General features: G+C 42.0%; 1 protein-coding gene across 2 annotated transcripts in view; it reads left to right on the forward strand.

Annotated features, from left to right (window-relative positions):
* The window catches only part of LOC147249520 (glypican-5-like), a 47,166-nt gene that overhangs the window by 26,388 nt on the left and 3,411 nt on the right, over positions 1-17,367 (forward strand). For both annotated transcript variants that reach the window (XM_086224302.1, XM_086224303.1), the window contains 2 exons: positions 2,285-2,426; positions 17,206-17,315. In XM_086224302.1, the coding sequence (XP_086080428.1) occupies positions 2,285-2,426; positions 17,206-17,315 (252 nt within the window). The remainder of the gene's footprint in view (positions 1-2,284; positions 2,427-17,205; positions 17,316-17,367) is intronic.

The following is a 17,367-nucleotide window of genomic DNA, read 5'->3' on the forward strand; positions in this document are numbered from 1 at the left end:
CTGGATGGATGATGCGCAATGCTACAATGCTACAGAATGAATCCAGCATAGAGGGCGGAGTTGACATGGATCATATGCATTAAAACACTATATTTTCTGCTCCATAGCCTGCACATTTTCACTGTTTTGATAATTTGACAGATTGCAAGTTTGTGCACACAAACCTGAGAGCTTTTCCCGTCATTCAGGGTCATTTTTGGAAATCCAGGGCCCAGGCTGAGTCTTTCCTGCTAGCAGCCCCAATGCTGTCTTTCTTCATCTGAGGCTCACACATTAATTCAAACCATTTATTAATTATTATTCCTGTCTGTCATGTGTGCCATTTACACACCCACACAGCTAGGATGAGAGGGTGGAACTTAATATGAAACAGGACAAAGGAGCATCCTTGGAATTTTAATTATATCATCAGCCGTGATTTGGAGGTCTGTCTCTCTGTCTCTCTCTCTCTCTCTCTCTCTCTCTGTCTCTTCTTATCGTTCACCATCCCATTTTGTATTAGGTGTTAATTAGACCTTTGGAGCAGCGGGTTCTGTTTCATGCAAGCTTTGCCCTCTAATAGGATTCTATTTGCATAGGCACTCGCTTATCCTCGCAATTAAAATTGGTGTGTACTTTCTCAGCCAATCAAGAAGAGCCTAATCATCCTTGTGAGGACTGCTCCAACATTAATAAGGGCAGCGGCCTCACAAGTCTGCAGCCATGATTTTTCCTAAATGACAGCAGGTGACAACATGACCACTGACAGCTTTATTAGTTGCTCCTCTCCAACTGTCTTGGTTTTACTGAATATTCCTGGGAATTAAGTTTAGATCAAGTATGATAGCTTTTTATGCAGTGAAAATTTTCGAATGGGGCTAGTTGTGCTTTTTTTTTTTTACCCATCCGCTCCTTGCACTGAATGATAAATTCCATTCAGTGTTTCAGATTTATCTAAATAACTGCTCTGTCACATTCAACACAAGTACTTCTGTACTAAAACAACTGTAATGGAAAGAAATAAATTCTCATATTACTGAGGTAACTGGGCCTGTTAACAAAAATAAATAGGTTTAGCCAAATTGTCCTCCAGGCATTAATTTAAGAATTGCGGCGCCATGACTGCTCTGCCTCAAAGTTTATGGTACTTCCTTGGCCCATTCTACACCCCTTCTGTAAGTTTTTGGTAACCTTGCTGACAGATATAACCGCTGAAAACATGACCTCCCTGACTGAAGCGTAATAAGAGTCACATGACTTAGAAACAATATCCCCATAGAAACATGGCTCTACTGTATTTTTATCCTCCTGCTGTCCTCATTTGCAGTCTGATGACATGATGGGGAATCATCACATGTAGTCTCGCCTGTCTCCCCACAGACATACTGTGGCACAATCACCTTGGTTGCCCTTGTTTCCCAGGCAGCCCTCACTTTCTGTACAGTGTAGGCCACATGTCCCTCCCCATGTATACAGCCTGCATGATAGATAAATGCACAATGTCACCCATTGTATAGCACACATCCATTGTTTGAAACTGTTACATATTTCTGTGGATGTATATGAATAAAAAGCTAAGTGGAAATTTTGGTGGACAAAAACTATATCTTGTCCTAAAAGGTTTAATTCCAAAACCCCTCTATTTTCATGAAATGTAATATTTGGCTTAAAATGAGTGAATGTTTTCTTCATCAGTATGAAGCCGGACCCAGGAGACAGTTAGCTCTGTTGAACGTAAAGATTGAAATCAAATATACAGCCGGGTGTTGTTCCTGGGATATGCTGGGTATTATTATAATAAAGGAGCTTCTGGCACAAGCTACTGATGAAGCGATACTCCAGTTTGTCACATAAATCAAACACAAATTGATGGTTTTCATATTTTGCACTTTAATCGGTGCAAAAAAATATTATTACAAGGGCTTCAAACAATATTTTACCCCCCCAAAATGTATTTATTTTTTTCGTCTCTAGCCTCATACTTGCTGCTGGAGGCTGATGGAGACCAGAGATTATCAACAGCACAACCATATAACACTTCTGATTACAAACTTCTAAAATCATCATCCAGTGGAGTCCAAATCTTTATTAATTTGTGTTATTATTTGTTTTACTGTTTATACAAAAGCAAATGACTGTATTTCTCAAAAGGGCTGTAAAAGCAAAGGACCTCCTTCATCTCACTGTCGTGGTTTGCAATGTCGGTGATCAGTCGTTATTTTTCACTGCAATTCATTCCTGTGACTGATAAACTCCTCAAATGTAAAACAAAATGTCAGCGTGTGTGTGTGTGTGTTTTATGTAGGAACTGTTAGTGGAGCTCGGCTGGGCGCGCAAAGCCAGAGGAAGAGGGGAGGAAGAGGAGGGAGGGAGCGCACACACAGAGATAGGCAGTGGAGACGACTGCGATGATGAAGATGGTTGTGAAGCATCTGGTGAGGAGAACGGTGAGTCACAGTGACAAGCGTGCCTGAAGATAAACAGGAACTTGCATAACGCGCGCGCACACACATACACACACACACACACGGATGCACACATGCAAGATTGTTTTCTTTTCATATTGCGATTCTAAATTGTAATTTTTATAACACACGCACGCATATACACACATCATGAATACAAATACAACAAACAGAATGTTCATGGGACGGATGGCGGCTTTAAAATGCTGCAGCCTGGTCTACATATCTAGAGCCAGCAGGGAGATGCCCAGAGGGACGGATCATACCGAGAGATGGATTCAACTGTTCTCTCTCTATCTCTGTCCCTTCCTCACTTTTTCCATCTCTCTTTCTGCTGCTCTCAGCAGTTTAATTTCCTACTCAGTCGGGATAAAGGATGCACTAACAGCCAAAAACAAAAAAAGGGAAGAAAAAAAACCACAAAGTTATTATTCATTAATCGCTTGACTTATTCATTATTCTTATACATAATACATGGGTGTCAGAGTAAGATGGAGCTCCCACAGTTCCTGAGGCAACCCCACAGAGTGAGTCGATATTTTAAATTTGCTATCACTTAAAACCTTGATGAGAAGACGTCTTTGACCCGAAAACATTTCAGCGCCCTGTGTTAGTCTCTGCTGGTCCTCGCTCATTAACACAACCCAGCCTGTCAGCTGTGTGCTTTCCCGTCAGAAAGTTCCATTTGGGATCATTTCCTAATCTTTGGACTGTCAAATTTTTAGTTTGTCCTGTTCTGTATATCTGTTTTTGTTTAGCACTGGATTTGCTAGAAGTGGGAGCAATGGTGGTTTAAACGTTAGAGAATCTAGAACCAGCAGGATCATTTTGGGTGGGGAATGCAGAGAAGCAAAAGAAAGTATTGCACTCAGCGAGTAACCCCTAAATAAGTGAAGGTTTAAAAAAACTAAAGGACACCTACTATCATTTTGACAACATCAGCGAGGTACTTGCTGGAAGATACCGGAGGCGGAAGATTAACAACAGCTGAAGTGTAAATGTCAGTTTTCAAACTTCCGGTCTTCTTCCTCTAGTTGTATGCTGCTCCAAAATATTTCCATATGAGGTAAAACCCCTAAAAATTCCCTGTAGTTCTCTTCCATTCATATTTTGTTCCCACCTAATACGAGTTAAAATATTTATATTTTGTGGATAATTCATGTATTTTCCAGCCGCAGGCCTCATAAACTGTAGCTGTCCCTTCTTTTATATGTTAATGGAAAACTGTATCTATCTTTAGCAGGAAAAACTCATAAGTTGATTAACAAGAAGACCCCCGCCACATTTACAGTGATGGAACTTTCCATGACACCCAAATGGTTTGTGACAGGACTTTGTGTGGTCGTACTGGGAATGACCCCAGCCTCTGTACTGTCAGGTCAAATCGATAATGTCAACACAGCTGGCGTTTTTACGTGGTTTTTGACGTAGAACAGGAAATGTCTACAGTTTGATTGACTAAACCAGGACTTGTTCTCCTGCATCATCACCTCGTTACACAAGACCAGAGGTCCCATCATCGCCGTGATGACAGCGTTCTGATGATGTCAGATGTGGAGTGGAGGGATCCCTCTCCCCGAGGGCAATGTGTAATAGGGTCAAAGGTCATTGACACTTTCATTATCCCTGCACTGCTCTCATCAGTAGTGTGAAACTAAAGGCATCAATAAGCGAGATAATCAGCCCGTCATTAGCAACCTGCATGTTCTATGTTGAGTTGTGCTTCTGGAACTGGTGCTGACAGTGGTGGTTCCATATCCAACCGCCTTGACACAAACAAACGAACAAACAAACCTCAGAGGACAACACCAAAGAGCCTCAGGGTTTCACGGTTTCAAAGAGGAAGTGGTGATAAAAAGATCACCATGTTTCTTACAATATTAGAAAGTTTGATTGACAGTAATGGCCTCATTATCCACATTCAAGGAGGCAGAGGGCTGACCAGAAGTAGCCGGCGTAAGGTTCTGTTGTACAGGAATGTCATCACATACATGATCTCCCAATGCTGTTAAAGAGAGATTTAATAGGTATCAATGAGCCAAATGAGCATTGCTTGAAGTAGTTTGGCAAGGGCTTGAATGTAAGAGCTGATCATGAATATGTAAATATGATGCAGTTTCGTTAAGCAGGGATGTAGATAATGTAATAATGCAGTGGCCCTGACATCAGGCAGAATGGCTAAAGGCATCTTTGGCTCGATATCGGACGACAGTCTTATTGGTGTAATAATATTCTAAACTGCACATCAACGAACTCAGTAAATACACTTCGGTCCGTCAGGCAAAAAAAAAAAAAGGTGAACCCACCTTCAGGTTCTGGCATGGAAATGAAGGATTTAGTGTAGTAGTGGGCTGAATAACAAGTATCCAAACTAACATCAGCAACTGACAGTGTTTTTCTGTGTGTGCGTCTTTCATTAGAACCACACAGTATTTAAGAGCACAGAAGTGAGACTTGAAGGTTTTGCAATCCAGGACATGACAATAAGTGTGAGTCTGGTGAATGCACATCGTTCTCGTCTAATAATCTTGAGTCTTTTCCTCTCTATTTCGGTGCATGTTCACATCACTCGTGGGGTTGCTGACGTGGTAATTGGATGATTGGAATCTGACGTTAGACATTTTGTTTTACTTTACCAGCTCATTCAACAGCTCTAAAAGGTATCACTCAACCTCTTCTCGCTAACCTTGATGTGTCAGGTGTGCCTCCCGCTGACTCTCGTACACGGGCTTTACAGGGAAGATTACTGGTTATGATTTAGTGCTCTGGGAGCATGGGGATTGTATCTCTCAAGCAATGATGAATTCCTGAAGAATCACAATAAAGCACAACAAAAGGGATTCTCTCCCTGATGGGTGGCATCCTCACGTGCACTGAAGGCGAAAGAATGATAAAGTATAAACACCACAAATCACACAGAGGACAACGGCTCATTCAAAACATTCATTTTTTCATGATTTTTCCTTTTTGTGGCTGCAATATTAAAATTCTGCCTCCAAACCTCTAAATCTGAATCACTGAAATGTGGAGCTTATTATTCCACCGGAAAGCACAAGCACAGAATCAGAAAACTGCTTGCATTGGAAAGTGAGTGGTTGTGAATTTTGTTTCCAATACGTAGCTACTGCAGATGCACAAATCAACATTTACGGCCTTTTGCTCGTGCATGTTCATGTGTCTTGTGTGTTTCTGAGTGTCGTTGTGAACGATCTGGTGTGTTTAATGTGTGTCTGACTTATGGATCCAGTGGTTTGCTGCTTCCAGATTTATTATGTTTCTCAATCCGCAGTTTTCTTTAATGCACACGTGATTGATCTGAAGTTACTCCTCTCTATCCCGAGCTTTATGAACAAAGCAGAAGAAAATGAAGGAAACATTCAGCTTCTCCCATAATTAACTCTCATGACATTTGAGCTTTATTGAATATCTAAAGGGGAAGTGTAGGACGGGAGGTGAAGTTCCAAGTACTGTACTATACTATCAGCCAGGAGCTGTAATCAACCCTTCAACCTAAAGCCAAGTGTGTGTGTGTGTGTGTGTGTGTGTGTGTGTGTGTGTGTGTGTGTGTGTGTGTGTGTGTGTGTGTGCTTGCGCGCGCCACTTAGGCTTATGAAGTTATTTTAGTCATGCTGCGACAGCACACTGCCTATTATTATTTGATTTAAGTAAGTTAATTTAAGAATTTCCCACATCAAGGTAAGTTGATTTCATGCCAGAGAGGGAGACTCACTTGGAAACGTAGTGCACAGATCAAAAACAAAGACAAAAGCCTGACTTTAATGCTATAAGTAATCCTCAGGAGGGAAGGAGTCACAAATAGCCATCAGCCTTTGCTTGCTGTCTGTTAGATGAAATTGAGGGTGAGGAGGTCCTGTAGTATGTTAGGGGAAATTAATATTTTACTACAAGGTTAAAGTAACTCATGCAGGTGTACACGATCATGAACATTTGTTTTTTTGACGAGAAGTCATTAGCTGCAGGCTTTTGATTGGCTCTTCGATGCCCGTATCTGCAAAAGCATGTTGAAAAGTCTCTTTCGGTATTCCTCCCTCTTGATTTAGTCATTTCTCATCCTCCACTCCTATGGAATTCACCAAGATTAAACAGATTGATTTTTGCTCGCTCAAACATCACAATCCCTTCTTCAGCTGCCCTTAACTCCCCAGACATATCCAGGTTCCATAACGTCAATAATGTAAATGTAATCACAACTTCTCCTCGCTGCTTTTCTCTTTTCTCGTGTGTAACATTTAAAAGGCTGCATCACCAAACTGCGATGCGGTGGTGGATTGCAGAGTGGGCGAACTGTAACCTCCAGGTATCCATGAGTCACATTACAACCACTAATGTCAGTGGAAAGCACCGATCCCGTTCCCTTAAAAGACCACAAGCTGCTTTTTCTTCCACTGCATAGTTGCTCACGCTATATATTCAGCAACTCCTTTACCAAGTACAAGACATATGTGTGTGTAGCAGAATCTGTGAGTGTGTACTCACAAGGGGCACTCAATCTCTGTAACCATGGTTACCAGGTGGTCTTTCCTCCCATGGGTCCCTATTTGATGACAAGGGGGAAAAAAAATGGGTTGTGTGGATAAAGACAGAAGGTCTGAGAGATTTTGTACCATCTCCGATTGGAAAGAAATGTGATATATTCTCACATGCTGTAATTTATCTCCCTAATATTGCAGTGCAATATAAAATGGCAGCCACAACGTCGCTAGTATTCTTATCATATTATCATAAACCTGCACTAAATAACAAACAAACTACAGGATATTGTGCATAGCTGAATCAATTTCTATTTATTGCCTTGCTTCGTGTTTTGTCTCTGCCGTGCTCCTCTGGCCTCTCCCCCACTTCCACAGGGCCAGATTCACAAAGCCTTTAGAAGCCATTTCATCTTAAAGGGAAAGGCCAGTGTCTTCCTGTGCTTGAACATGTTACTCCTCCGCCTGAGGACAGTTTGATCTGCATTCCTAAGCATCCATTGCTGTCAAAAGAGTGCCAGAAAGAACAATAATAACCATTAAAAAAAAAAAAAAAAAAAAATTCTGGGAGGGCTTCTAATCTGCGCAAGTGACTGTAAAAGTTCCCAGGGTGAGCCCAGATTGGTCAGTGCTGTATAATGAAGCTGCTTTCTTTGTACCACTGTAGAACGTAAACAAGCTCTGAATGAAGTCATCACACCGCTACAGCAGATTGAACGTGTTATAGTTCACAATGACAAAATCTTCTTCATTCACTGTAAAAAATCTTCATTAGGATTTGTAGACGTTTGCTTTTTTTTTTTCATACATTTGATCGATTTACAAAACTGGAAATCTACTAGCATCCATCCATTCATCCCATCCATTTTCTATACTGCTTATCTGTCATGGGTTGCGGGGGGGGGGGGGGGGGGGCTGGATCAGATTTCCAGTCAATTTACATCCAAGTACCGACACTTGGTAGTGACCAAAAGAGAGTACTGGTACAATTGGCTAAAATTAGTTTCTGCTCTAGGGGTGCGTAGCCTTGGCGTTCCTCAACAAAGGCCTGACATGTAAACCCAAAAGTGCCAGCGTTCCGAATGAGCCATTCCACCGTTATTCTGTCCATTACTGCCCCTGCTGCCGGATCAGACCCGGAACAATCCACCAATCCTGCCTCCGTGTACGCCACTGTAGGTCCTGGTTCTACGCGTATAGGCGCAGCTCTTTGGAACAACCGCGGCTCAGTCACACTACTGTAACTCAATATCGCTGGGCGAAGAGCTCCAAAGATAGATCGGAGTAGAGCCGTAGCTCCTCCATGCAACAGTGACTCTTAAGTGGGATTAATGCACAAGATGGGCCGGCGCTATCTTGTTCAAGCACTTACAAATGATCCCTTTAAACGCCAGTATAACTGACTTTTTCATTAGGTTACTGAGTTACATTGGCCTTCCACAGAGCATCGTAGTCATTCATCATACGAAACACCACAAGCAGTCACCATTACATGCATCCAGTTCTCTTGGGAACAAGAGACACACAAATTCCTAGACCATGAAGCTAAAACAATTAGCATATGCTTTCTGATGTGACATGTTTTAATACAACAAAAACATAACAAGGAAGCCTTTTTACGAAACATCTGGGAAGGTAACACAGGCAGCGATAATGTTTCCTTTAATTAGTCTAATCAAATAACTGTCTGCTCCTACTTTCCTTCTATGGTTTGGTTTTGTTTAGTTACCCGGGTCTCACAGCATGGGGTGTTCACACACCAGACACACACACAACACACTCACGCACACAAAGAAATGAAGCAGAGAAGAAGAAGGGGAGGGGCAGATAAATGACAAGACAATAGTGGGTGTGTGCGAAGGCAAACAAAATCATAAATGATGGCGCTCGTGTGTGTGTGTGTGTGTGTGTGTGTGTGTGTGTGTGTGTGTGTGTGTGTGTGTGTGTGTGTGTTGACAGCATGTCACAGTGGATAATAAGCAGAAGAATTAAAGAGATAGATCTGTTGGCAGGATTTGTGCCTCATTAAACACTCTATTATAAACTAAATTTAAGTGCATTCCTATATTATTTTGAAAAATGCCAATATTCCGACTTTGCTAAAGCTCATATATACGGCATATTCAGAATGTGCATCTCTAGTCGGGTGTTTACACTGGAGCTTTTACTTACTTCTAACAAGCAATATAACTTGTTTAACTTCCAAGATGCATTCAAATTCTTATTAACTATTACAATTTCATAAAAGAAAGAAAACAAATACTAGATAATCTTTTAAAATCACATACTTTTCTTAATAAATACAGTAAAGTCTCTTGGTGTGAAATAGTTTTACCAGACAGAAGGGAAACAACAACAGCTAACTTTATCTCTGCCCTCTGTCGTTCAGACAAGCTTCGCTAATCAGAATTTTCAAAGCTGCATTCAAACAGGATTATGAGTGTGCGTATGTAAACAGCTTAGTCAGAATGTTTTCAGAATGAGAGCAGAAGTGGAATAATAGTGGAATATATAATAATATATGGACATAAACAGAGACAATTGAGTAAAGTGCAGTGTAAAACAACTGAACTCAAATGCTTGACCATGCAGAATATCCTCTAAGTGACTCCCTGTGCTCCAGCCATCAACGTGCCCATTAACCTCCACCTAGCATCCCATATACCGGCTGTCATGTCCCTTCTCACTCCGTCTGCATATCCATCAGCGTGTCTGTTTGCCTATTTTCTGCCTGCCTGTCTTCCTCTCTGGCTGCCTTCTTCCTTCTACACCTGAGTGAGTTTGTTCATGCAAATCTGAAGGGACATCATCTGTTTATTAGTCTTCCTCTCTGCAGTGATGCTGCTATTCACCTACTTGACCTTTTCGGAAGAAGCCCTTACTTCGTCTTGCATTGTCAGTCGACACCTCCTGCTTCTTTTCCTGATATATTCAGATGAGCATTTCCTCACACAGCAGACAACACCCCCAGCAGCCTGTGTTGATGTATAACCTTCAACCAATCAGCCAGCTCCGTGATTCCACTGGAGGATGTGCTTAACCTTGGAGAGCGTGACCTTCACATGCTTCACTGTTACACGTCAGACCATTAGTAGGTGTTATAGTCGTCTGAGGAAATATAAAGTGGGCTTATTTTTTCAGTTTTGTTATGTCAGAGTTAAATTGGTCGGAAGAGAAGGAGAATAAAGAGATAGGATGCTGGCAAGATAATCTGACCAGTTTGATGTCAAAAATACAGTAGTTAGTATGCAGTATGTTCATTTATGTGACGCACAGACATTTCATTAACGTTCATAGCATCTTCTGTGGTTTCAATTACATCCCTCAGTTTTATGGAAATTGTCTCTCCATATTTCAGGTGAGCAATGATGTATTGCACTCTCTTAACTAATGATATTATCACTGATACTCAAGCTCAGAGTCTTCAGACCCAGCACTAATAAGCATTAACCTTAACATTAAATGCCACAGACCACAGTATATCTTTTGAATAGTGACATGGGTGGCTAACTTGCAGCTTAAATTATCAACCTGAATGTAATATGTACCAAGAATCCCCCAAAATTGCCTGTCATCTACCCTTCGGTGCCCACTTACGTGATGCAAGAAATGAGGGACATAAAGACATAATGAGATGGATGGAAACACCCTTCATGGGATTATTCAGTTTGAGTTAATAAAATGAAGTGGAATATGCAGTCATCCAATCATGTGGAATACGCACATGGAGCAACGCAGAGACAGGAAGGAACCCCAACAGCCACAGCATTAGCCTGTTAGCTTATGCTAGCACAATGTTAAACACAGTCTCCCTGAAATCCACCCCAGAAGTTCGCTTCACACAGGTTCTCATAGGAAGGAACGGACTTGTAGTTGGCTCACGTGTCCTCACTGCTATGTAGAAAAGAGGCGCTCTTGTGAGGCGTTTATGTTCTCGTTGCTTCCTCAGGTATGTCTCAGCAAGTGAAGTGAACATGTGACTTTTACAGCGGTGATGCATTCTGGCTCACTTAAATTTTCTTCAGTCAGACTTTTTTTTCTCCAATGAAGAATTCTATATTTTTTTGAAGAGTTTCCTCACAAAGACAGAGTTCACTGGAAACTGTCGTTTAACTGAAAGTTTCAGACAGTTAATTATTATGATTGACATGTAAGTTTTATCTCAAAATGTTCTGTGTCCTTCCTACATACTGTATGTAAACGTGTATTCCATTTTTAAATACATAATTTGCCTACATGATGACAAGTGTTTCTAATCTCTACACTTGTTCATGTTCAGCGAGGCCTGAAGCCAGAGGCGTGAGGAGAACAGCATCAAGTGATGAAGGTCGGGGTAGTCGTATCAGTAAGAACTTCAATTTTCTTCCACCTAAGGCTGCCAAATTAGGATAAGTGTCACAAAATAGTAACGCTCGGTTGGTATTGATTCTTTCTTTCATTTGTTCGTCTTTCTCAGATATTTATTATTTATTATTTGATAAGTACTTATGCTTCGGGTATAATCTGTTCCCTTTTACCATGCTCTGTGTGTGTGTGTGTGTGTGTGTGTGTGTGTGTGTGCGTGTGTGTGTGTGCGCATGCGTGTGTGTGTGTGTGTCTGTGTGAGAGCGCGTGAGTGAGTGAGTGTGTGTGCATGCTTCCTCCTTGGGGGACTGAGGCTGAAGTAATGAAATGCTCATTACTGATTCAGCTGGAAATGCTAGGGATACATTTACACGCCTACACACACACACACACACTCTCACACACACACACACACACACCAGCAATCCAGACGCCTTTCAAGGTCACCTCACATCCTTTTTGTATGTGTGTCTGTGTGTTTGTGTGTGTGTGTGTGTGTATACATTTGAGAGCGGATGTGTGTTGTGTGTATGAAAATTGAAGAGGAACAACATTTAGCATAAATGAGGCCTCAATTGACTGTTCTGTACAATACCCCATGGGCGTCTGATATCAGGCACGGCCATGAATGCATCTTTTGCGTGCGCGCGTACACACACACACACACACACACACACACACACACACACAGATATAATACATATGTATTCACCTTTGCTCACAGTTTACATTCCAGCTTCCACTCATCAGATCACGCCTCTCTGACATCTCTTCAACACTCTGTGGAAAGACACACACAAACATTCATATTCATCATTAACACAAATATTTGAGTTACCTTTCAATGTGAGACAAGACAGTACAAATACTCCTCGTCTCGAACATCTATTCTTTCAGTCGTGCCTGATCAAAGCATAACTAACGTGTTTCTGAGTGTTTATTGACAGACAGCTACGTTGCCCATGCTCGGTTCTTCTGCTGTTTTTGGAAAGATGCTGCATTGTTAGTAGGCTTCAGTTTCAGAGGGCAGACTGCAGGAATGTAGGGAAGAGAATTAAAACTCATTAATGCTGAGGTTTGGGTATCGGCTTCTCTGGTTGCTATGGGTGCGGTTGTTATAGATCAGGCTTTGATGCTCCATTCTGGATATGACAAAGGATTCATTATGCTACATGTGCCAGTGGTGACGCGGGTCTGGCTGCAGTTTGAGGTTTCATGGTTTGTTTCTATGGGAGAAAAACATCAGACATAAAACAATTAAATGTGTTTGTCAGAGTCAGATCATAGTTTCATATTAGTTATTGTGTATTCGTGCCAATTCTGGCAACATCACAAGAAAAAATGTGCTTGTTGTCTAAATGGATGATTTATTTCGTAAAACATATTGCTACGTGTAGTGACAGTGGATCAGCAGCCATCAGATTTAATAAAAAACTATAAAGCCTTGCCAAATATCATTAACATTCCATTCCATGAACAGTCATAGTGTTTGCTTTTGTATTAAGAGCAGGTGGACATTTTTATCTGATTCTTCATGTAAAATACTCTTCGTTTAAAAAAAAAATCCCGCAGGTTTTGCATGAGAAAGTGTCCTTGCTCTCTCAAGGATGATATTCTGCACTTCAAGGACAATTTCCAGGAACATATATGTGGAAATAAAGATTTTTTTTAATTCTATCTGGTCATTTGTGTTTATTTATTTATTTTAATAGCAGTTATAATTCTAGCATTAATTCTTAGGCACAAGACTGAATGAAAACTGATGTCAATACCTCAAAAGTATACTCCAGTAAACGTGTGTGTGTGAGAGAGAGAGAGAGAGAAAGAAAGAAAGAAAGAAAGAGAGAGATTCACTTACTACTTGGCACCCAGCCTGTTTCCGGTGGGCCACCGCAGCTCTGATTTATGGCCTCGCTTCACCTGCCTGAGACCCTTCCTGTCACCTCTGGATGAAAGCATGAAACCAATTCCTTTTTTATCTTATTTTGAAAAGTATCTTAATTACAAGTCACTGGTGAACAAGACGTGTTTATTTGTTGAGAGAGGGGAGAATGTATCTCTGTCCTCTTGGTGAACATTAGCGTTCTTTCCTTGTGTTCAGCTCCTCTGGGGCCCACATCTGTGTGTGTGACTGGAGTGTTAGCCGACATGTCAGGTCTCCTTGGAAAACATAGTAACATTTGATGGAAATGAAATAACACAAACTTGCACATGGCAATCTACCAATGACAGGATCCTTCAAATGTCACTCCTGAGAAGTGCTAACGCGCGCGCACACACACACACACACACACACACACACACACACACACACACACACACACACACATCACTCTGTGCAGGAAAGGTTAAACTGCCCCACATGCATGAACAGTGACACTGTTCATCACTCACCGTGTGTGTATTTCTATCTGCCACATGTGACATGTTCTGCGTCGTTGCTAAGAGACCAACATGCAAAAGGGCATGTAGGAGGAGAATTCATGTTGTCACCTGCTTTAGAGTGTACACACACACACACACACACACACACACACACACACACACACACACACACATGACACTGACACTGTGTACACTAACATGTACACAAACACACTCAGGATATGCACATGCACACACAGCAGTAATGTAAATAGATGATGGAGTGACACTTATATAGTACAATCTTTATTATATTGGATTAATGATAAAACAGAGGGCAGCACTGGCGCCTCACAGCAAGAAGGTTCCGGGTTCCAGCCCCGGCTCCAGCACAGGATCTTTCTGTGTGGAGTTTGCATGTTCTCCCTGTGCCAGGGGACGAGGCTGATTGATACTCTAAACTGACCGTAGGTGTGGCTGTGAGTGTGAATGGTTGTCTGTCTCTATGTGTTGGTCCTGTGATGGACTGGCGACCCGTCCAGGGTGAACCCTGCCTCTCGCCCGAAAGCTGCTGGGATAGGCTCCACCCCCCATGACCCTTAACAGGATAAGCAGTTTAGAAAATGGACGAATAAAACAGAAAATTCAATTGTCAAAAGCTCAGTTGATGAATTGTTACATTGTTTATCATTGTTTATTGTTCATTGTTTTAAGTGCCAGACTTTTCTGCTTCTCCGTTCTTAACTTTGATGCATTGCTGCTTTTTTCTGTATACATTTAGCTTTCTGTTGGTCTAAGTTTTCTGCCTCTTTTCCTCTGTTAAAATGTTTTTTGGGAAGTTTTCCTTGCCCAGATTGAGAGACGGTAACCGATGTTGCATCAAGTACAGATTGTAAAGCCCCCGATGCGAATTCTGATTTATTATTTTTGGGTAAACAAATGAAATTTGCATGTCATTCAAAAGAGAACCTTTCAGGGGATTTTGGATCCAATGGATCAGTAATCAGGCCTGTGTTTTTTGTTTCCCTGATTCACATCCGCCAATATCTAGTCAGGAGTTTGAGTTGGGATGCAGGAGGTAATCCTGCATAGCAAACATCTTAGGATATCATGAATACAGCTGTCCTGGTGGACATATATCTACAGCACACACTCTTACTGAACAGAAGAAGTATTAAAAAGAAGTCCTGTGTTTCTGTGCGGTCTGCAGCTGTACTTGTACATGTCTGTTTTATAGTAGAATACCAGCTTTACACAACCACGAGCCCAATCATGAAACTTTTTGTCAAAACCATTCACACAACTACCCACACTCTGTGAGCTTTTACCCGCACCAATGAAAAAATTCAATTTTGTTTTTTAAAAGATCTGTCCAGAATTGAATGGTTCTTCCTTGGAACATGCAGCCGTCCACCAATTTCTGTGAATGGTAGTTTTTGCGTAATTGTGCTGACTGACACACCAACATGAAAACATAACTGTCTTGGCGGAGGTAATAAAGGACAGATGTCTATTTGGTAAACAACTGCATTGAGTCATTACTCATCTAAAATCATTAACACATACCATCAAAAGCTCTTCACCCATAGTAGCTTCAACATTCCTCTTTTTGTTTTGCAGGAGTGTGTATTAGTTGTTGCTCCTCTTATGTCTGTATCATTCGTGCCATATAATATTTGTGTGTGAACATGAAAAACTCACCTCGTTCCTCAGCTCCTGAAAGAAGCTCTTTGTCTATTGTGCTGCGGGACAATGCCTATTGTAGGAGGCAGAATCAGATTTCTGCCCAGGCAGGTGTGTGTATGTGTGTGTTTGCCAGGATATAAGAGAGAGAGAGAGACAAAGACAGAGAGGGCATAAAGTGTTTTTTTGCAACAGTGCAGGTGAGTATAAGAATGTCTCTGGCTGATATACATGTCTTTGAGCGCGTGTGTGTGCGCGCGCACGCGCTCATTTAGTCGGTGGCACAGTCTGTCTCCCCCCACTAATCCACTCATTTACCTGATTCCTCTCATGAGGGGGCTGGAGATGGGCCAACACACACAAACACATGCATGCATATGAAAGTGGTAAAGCAGATGGTGGAGTCCGGCTGTATGCCCATTAAATGAAGCAACATTCACTCCGTGCGTGCGTGTGTGTGTGTGTGTGCGTGCGCGTGTGTGTGTGTGCGTGCGCACGCATGTTAAGCTGTGGGTGGGTGGGGTCCATAAATCTTTCAGGTCTAAAAAACAACACAACAGCCATAAATAATGCAAAATCTGTGCAATCGTGACTGAAAACAGAACCTAAAATGACTCCCCCCAAATGTGAATCTCAGTTTATTGACTTATTTACCCATAGAGATTTTTTTTTTTTTTCAAATTGATATTTCTAAAAATGATTGGAAAGTCTGAAATTGGTTTTGGCTCATTTAATTTTTAGACACTTTAATCACCGGAGATGTGTGCCCACTGCCTGTGGCAACAGGAGGAATCAGTTGTGATGTGCTTTATGCAGGGCAACAAGTGGATATGATAAAAGCAAAGGCAAATAATGGGTCAGTAAATAGGGACATCGAAATAATAAGTAAAACTATGAATTAAAAATTAACAAATGGACAATATTAAAATATTCGGCCGCTCAGTAGTACAAACAAGTTTTAACCCCCCATCGTCATAGCACTGATAGTAGTTAGTTGTTCTTTTAAAGATATGTAACGAGTAGTTTGTTTGTTTTGTTCGGCAAGAAATGCAGTTACACTTAGCAGCCAAAACTGAAGAGTCGAGTCAAACTGATCCAGCCCACTACAAAAAGTTTCAGTCACCAGGATGAATGTGTGAAAACCACATGATTGAGACATTTCATCATAATTTTACCAGTTAAATGAAACAATCTGCTGCATAACAACTCCCCCTGTCCTCAGTCGGGTAGCGAGCTGCAGGCTTACTCTCAGGGAGTTGCTCGGGGAGACGGAGCAGGTGTTTGTCAGGTTCGCTATCAGCAATGGTGGCCTACATCCACAAGCATGATCCTTCTGGGCAGCCCCGCGTTGCCTCTGGCGTGGACAAACATTAACACGGACACAATTGGATGTGAGTCCATGTGTCCTGGTCGCAGCAATCCTCCTCGCCATCGGGTGAGAAGAAGTGGCTGGCAACTCAGCATGTGATGGAGGAAGCATATGGTATTTTAAGGCTGTCCCCAGATCAGCAGAGGAGGATAGCTCAGAAATAGGGTAATTAGCCACGCACAATTGAAGGGGAAAGGGGGGGGTGGGCAAAACAAAACAGAAACAAAGCATGAACCACTGTCTTGTGGGTGGAGGGGTACAACACTATTCTCCTTCATTCCATTGTTGCTATAATCTTCTTGTGTATGTGTTGGGAGTCAGCAGCAACAGGGGGATTAGGGGTCCGGACCCCCTTACGCAGACCCAGACTGTAGCAATTCACTGGTCTGTCCAGTCGAACACAGACTCAGGAAAGACGGATGGCGATGAGAGTGAACCAAAACACGTGGCGGCAGCTGAACCGTGGTGCCGTCATTGATGGTCTTCATATTTTTGCTGCCTGTACGTTCAGGTGCTGAGACGGGTGATTTATCCAGCGGTCATAGTCCAGTGACGAAGGACACTGCTCCCCCTCCTCCTCCACGCCGCCCCGCCCCTCCTCGTCACGCCTCCCCTCCACAGGTAGGTCATTCCATTATTTACATGTCGATCTTTATTTCGATGCGCTACGGGC

Source organism: Aulostomus chinensis, chromosome 14, assembly GCF_037954235.1.
Source record: "Aulostomus chinensis isolate RoL2024-O1b breed Wild chromosome 14, RoL_Achi_v1.0, whole genome shotgun sequence".
Lineage (NCBI taxonomy): Eukaryota > Metazoa > Chordata > Actinopteri > Syngnathiformes > Aulostomidae > Aulostomus > Aulostomus chinensis.